This window comes from Entelurus aequoreus, linkage group LG09 (genome assembly GCF_033978785.1).
Source record: "Entelurus aequoreus isolate RoL-2023_Sb linkage group LG09, RoL_Eaeq_v1.1, whole genome shotgun sequence".
Taxonomy (NCBI): Eukaryota; Metazoa; Chordata; class Actinopteri; order Syngnathiformes; family Syngnathidae; genus Entelurus; species Entelurus aequoreus.
Genome location: NC_084739.1, coordinates 60,539,335 through 60,545,334, shown reverse-complemented (window position 1 = coordinate 60,545,334; position 6,000 = coordinate 60,539,335). Strand labels below are relative to the sequence as shown.

The window sequence follows — 6,000 nt, the reverse complement described above, 5'->3', positions numbered from 1 at the left end:
GTTGAATTACATTTTCTTTAGATTTACATGACATTTGCCAAAATGTAGATAATATAATGACAATAGAACAATTCCAATGTATCATCAAACATTTCTAACATACAAGTGCAAAAAGATGCTGACATACTAAAACTTATAGCAAATAACTTTTTGTTTGTTTGTTTTCCGCCCTTTTTTGTCAAACAAAACTATGTTTTTAATGGCAAACACACAAAACATGCAAAATCTTCCACCAAAAATATTTTTCAAAGTGGAATATTTGATGTGAAGTAATCGGAGCCTTGGCTAGGTCAATAATTCATAATAACATTGATTTTGATTCAATATTATGTTTTGAGCAATGACAGTTTGAAAGAAAAAAAAAACAGTTTTGTTTTATTAGTCAACATTGCAACTTTTTCTAAATTACATTTCACCTTTAAGCTTTTTTTTATTTTACTTTTGTTATGTTTTTGTTTATTTTAATATTATTTTTAGAATGTGCTGTGGGCCTTTAAAACATTAGTTTTCAACCCCTTCTGAATCCTGAACGTACATTGAAAATACACGCAACCCTAACTCAAAATGCTGGACATTTGAGGCATTTAAGAAACTCCGCCAGGACAGCCCCGCAAGAGAGGACATGTCAGTCTATGCTATTTTAATACTGCATGGATGAAAAGATGCGTCAAAATAGGCTTGGAAAGTGGCTGCGACACTACCGCCAGTGTTTTTAACAGTCAGCTGTTTTGGATACAATCTCTGTCACACCTCCAGCTGATGGAACAACTTTAAGAAGCAAGACTTTTTGCTTTGTGTCACATTATTTGATGGTTTTAAGCCTTATTTGACAACAGATCATGAAGGTGACTTTCGTGTGTTGGTTCCATTTGTGTAGATGGAGCCCGTGTAACATGCCCGTGTGACTAAAAAAAAACAACAAGATGTATCCTAGGTTCCTTGTAAGTGTGTACGAATGTTAAAGAATGTAATATATCGCTGTATTGATGGCTAAATGCGTGAAAATTCCACAAATGTTTTGCAGCGGCACACACACACACTTTAGGCACTCAAACATTCTTTTTACTGTGCGCTGATTTCAGAAATAATGTACACTTCTGCACATGTACAAAACCCAAAACCAGTGAAGTTGGCACGTTGTGTAAATGGTAAATAAAAACAAAATACAGTGATTTGCTAATCCTTTTCAACCTATATTCAATTGAATAGACTGCAAAGACAAGATACTTAACGTTCAAACTGGAAAAAGTTGTTATTTTTTGCAAATATTAGCTCATTTGGAATTTGATGCCTGCAACATGTTTCAAAAAAGCTGGCACAAGTGGCAAAAAAGACTGAGAAAGTTGAGGAATGCTCATCAAACACGAATTTGGAACATTGCACAGGTGAACATGCTAATTGTGAACAGGTGGGTGCCATGATTGGGTATAAAAGCAGCTTCCATGAAATGGAATAAACAAGGATGGGGCGAGGGTCACCACTTTGTGAACAAATGTGTCGAACAGTTTAAAAACAACATTTCTCAACCAGCTATTGCAAGGAATTTAGGGATTTCACCATCTACGGTCCGTAATATCATCAAAAGGTTCAGAGAATCTGGAGAATGTATGTAAGTGGCTAAGCCTGTGACCTTCGATCCCTCAGGCGGCACTGCATCGAAAACCGACATCAGTGTGTAAAGGATATCACCACATGGGCTCAGGAACACTTCAAAAAACCTGTCAGTGACTAAATTTTGTCGCTACATCTGTAAGTGCATGTTAAAACACTACTATGCAAAGCCACAGCCATTTATCAACAACACCCAGAAACGCTGCCGGCTTCGCTGGGCCCGAGCTCATCTAAGATGGACTGATGCAAAGTGTAAAAGTGTTCTGTGGTCTGACGAGTCCACATTTCAAATTGTTTAAGGAAACCGTGGACGTTGTGACCTCGGGAACAAAGAGGAAAAGAACCATCCGGATTGTTATAGGCGCAAAGTTCAAAAGCCAGCCCAAATGTTTACTGAGTGTGATTAAAAGGAAAGGCCATGTAACACAGTGGTAAAAAAACCCCTGAGCCAACTTTTTTGCAAAATGTTGCTGCCATTAAATTCTAAGTTAATGATTATTTGCAAAAAATGACAAAAGTTTACCAGTTCGAACGTTAAGTATCTTGTCTTTGCAGCGTATTCTATTGAATATAAGTTGAAAAGGATTTGCAAATCATTGTATTCTGTTTTTATTTACAAATTACACAACGTGCCAAATTCACTGGTTCTTCTGTTATTATTTCTAGTAGTTTCTCTCTCCTGAACAAACAGCAGTCGTGTCGTCTGCAAATAATACTAACTTTATGATGTTATAGACATAATATAATATATTTGTATATATAATATACTGTACACATAGTATGTATATATTCGTATATGTGTTAGATTTTTTATCGCTATATTAGTCTATTTATACCTGCATTGTCCTTTCCATCCTTACACTTTCCATCATTGTAACTGAGCTACTGTGTTGAACAATTTTCCTTGTGGATCATTAAAGTTTGCCTAAGTCTAAGTCTAACTAAAAAGTTTTTTATAACTTTACAAATGTCATTTATATAAAGTTTAAACACTTTTGGTCCAAGTATTGATCCCTGTGGTACACCACAGGATGTATTTAGCCTTGTAGATGTTTGTTTGCATATTTTTAAACAATGCCAAAATATAGTTGTGTAACATTTTTTCGCCAATGTTTGTCCACCTCGTTCGTGGATTGTGTCAAAATTAAATTTTTTAGAGCGCATGTTGGGAAGAAAAAAACGATGAGTTCACTTACCATGAGTCCTGCGAGACAAGTCATGCCTCCTCCTAACTCACAAACGGCGCCCCTAAGAGGACAGAGTGGGAATAAGCTTATTGACCCAAAAGAGACATGTTAAGGGTTAAACTATCAATTCAATCAACAGGTTTTGTCAATCATCAGGACACAAACGGCATGACGGTGTTGTTTCTCTCCATCCTCTCCCTGCTTTCATCTCGCCTTCCCCTCCATCTCCACCCGCCTGCATCCTCCCCTCGACTCTGCCTCCCGCATTTCAGGCTGACCTTCACGGCGCTACGCTAATCAATAGCCCTCTCTTCCTGCCCACCTGCCTCTTGAATGTTAAAACAGGAAATCAAAGGTTTGACGCTCCACCTTGAGTGGAAATCAAAGGTTGGCTCGGGTGCTCTCCAGCGCCCGGTGCCCGGGGACGCGTGTAAAGAGGTGCGTTTGCATTAAAGTGAATACTGCGCTCTAAAGAAAGACTGCATATCCTCTAAGGGAACAATACCGTAGAAGGTCAACTTGGATATACTTTAGAAGAGGGGTCTCAAACTCAATTTACCTGGGGGCCACTGGATGCAGAAACTGGGTGAGGCTGGGCCGCAACAAAAGATTTCTTAAAAAAATCTAACATGCACTTTTTAATGAATTCACCTTCTTTGAATGGCTATCCCGCCCTAGCAACATACTTGCCAACCCTCCCGATTTTTCCGGGAGACTCCCCAATTTCAGTGCCTCTCCCGACAATCTCCCGGGGCAACCATTCCCCCGAATTTGTCCCGATTTTCACCCGGACAATAATATTAAAGGCCTACTGAAACCCACTACTACCGACCACGCAGTCTGATAGTTTATATATCAATGATGAAATCTTAACATTATAACACATGCCAATACAGCCGGGTTAACTTATAAAGTGACATTTTAAATTTGCCGCTAAACTTCCGGTTCGAAACGCCTCTGAGGATGACGTATGCGCGTGACGTAGACCGGCGAACACGGGTATGCCTTCCACATTGAAGCCAATACGAAAAAGCTCTGTTTTCATTTCATAATTCCACAGTATTCTGGACATCTGTGTTCGTGAATCTGTTGCAATCATGTTCATTGCATTATGGAGAAGGAAGCTGAGCAAGCAAAGAAGAAAGTTGTCGGTGCGAAATGGAGGTATTTTTCGAACGTAGTCAGCAACAACAGTACACAGCCGGCGCTTCTTTGTTTACATTCCCGAAAGATGCAGTCAAGATGGAAGAACTCGGATAACAGAGACTCTAACCAGGAGGACTTTTGACTTCGATACACAGACGCCTGTAGAGAACTGGGACAACACAGACTCTTACCAGGATTATTTTGATTTGGATGACAAAGACGCAGACGTGCTACTGTGAGTATGCAGCTTTGGCTTCTAAACATTTGATCGCTTGACCGTATGTGCGCAACTTTTTTTTGCGTATGTACGTAACTTTTTAAAAATATATAAGCTTTATGAACCTTGGGTTAGGTGAACAGTCTTTTGGGCTGAGTGATTGTGTGTGTTGATCAGGTGTTTGAATTGTATTGGCGTGTTCTATGGAGCTAGGAGCTAGCAGAGGAGCTAGGAGCTAGCGTAACAAACACGCAGGTGTTTTTATGCAGGATTAATTTGTGGCATATTAAATATAAGCCTTGTTGTGTTGTGGCTAATAGAGTATATATATGTCTTGTGTTTATTTACTGTTGTAGTCATTCCCAGCTGAATATCAGGTCACCCCCGGCTCTCACAGCATCTTCCCTATCTGAATAGCTTCAACTCCCCACTAGTCCTTCACTTGCACTTTACTCATCCACAAATCTTTCATCCTCGCTCAAATTAATGGGGAAATTGTCGCTTTCTCGGTCCGAATCTCTCTCACTTCATGCGGCCATCATTGTAAACAATAGGGAACTTTGCGTATATGTTCAACTGACTACGTCACGCTACTTCCGGTAGGGGCAAGCCTTTTTTTTATCAGATACCAAAAGTTGCAATCTTTATCGTCGTTGTTCTATACTAAATCCTTTCAGCAAAAATATGGCAATATCGCGAAATGATCAAGTATGACACATAGAATAGATCTGCTATCCCCGTTTAAATAAAAAAAATTCATTTCAGTAGGCCTTTAAGGGTGTGCCGTGATAGCACTGCCTTTAACGTCATCTACAAACTGTCGTCGCGTCCCCTTTTTCACCATACAAACAGCGTTCCGGCCTAGTCACATGTTGTATGTGGCCTCTGCAGACACACATAAGTGACTGCAAGACATACAGCCATATGGGGGGGCGGGGTTTGGTGGTAGCGGGGGTGTATATTGCAGCCCGGAAGAGTTAGGGCTGCATGGGGTGCTGGGTATTTGTTCTGTTGTGTTTATGTTGTGTTACGGTGCAGATGTTCTCGAGAAATGTGTTTGTCATTCTTGTTTGGTGTGGGTTCACAGTGTGGCGCACATTTGTAACAGTGTTAAAGTTGTTTATACGGTCACCCTCAGTGTGACCTGTGTGGCTGTTGACCAAGTATGTCTTGCAGTCACTTACGTGTGTGTTCAGAAGCCAAATACAAACCCTGTTTCCATATGAGTTGGGAAATTGTGTTAGATGTAAATATAAACGGAATACAATGATTTGCAAATCATTTTCAACCCATATTCAATTGAATATGCTACAAAGACAACATATTTGATGTTTAAACTGATAAAGTTTTTTTTTGTTGCAAATAATCATTAACTTTAGAATTTGATTCCAGCAACACGTGACAAAGAAGTTGGGAAAGGTGGCAATAAATACTGATAAATTTGACACTTATTTGGAACATCCCACAGGTGAACAGGAAAATTGGGAACAGGTGGGTGCCATGATTGGGTATAAAAGTAGATTCCATGAAATGCTCAGTCATTCACAAACAAGGATGGGGCGAGGGTCACCACTTTGTCAACAAATGCGTGAGCAAATTGTTGAACAGTTTAAGAAAAACCTTTCTCAACCAGCTATTGCAAGGAATTTAGGGATTTCACCATCTACGGTCCGTAATATCATCAAAGGGTTCAGAGAATCTGGAGAAATCACTGCACGTAAGCAGCTAAGCCCGTGACCTTCGATCCCTCAGGCTGTACTGCATCAACAAGCGACATCAGTGTGTAAAGGATATCACCACATGGGCTCAGGAACACTTCAGAAACCCACTGTCAGTAAC

The 6,000-nt window shown here is 39.9% G+C and overlaps 1 protein-coding gene across 2 annotated transcripts in view; it reads right to left on the bottom strand.

The window, feature by feature from the left end:
- camkmt (calmodulin-lysine N-methyltransferase) overlaps window positions 1-6,000 on the bottom strand; it is a 483,770-nt gene that overhangs the window by 224,719 nt on the left and 253,051 nt on the right. For both annotated transcript variants that reach the window (XR_009827287.1, XM_062059074.1), the window contains exon 5: window positions 2,808-2,859. Coding sequence is in view for 1 of the 2 variants with exons in the window: in XM_062059074.1 (XP_061915058.1) it covers window positions 2,808-2,859 (52 nt within the window). In the remaining variant the exon portion in view is untranslated. The remainder of the gene's footprint in view (window positions 1-2,807; window positions 2,860-6,000) is intronic.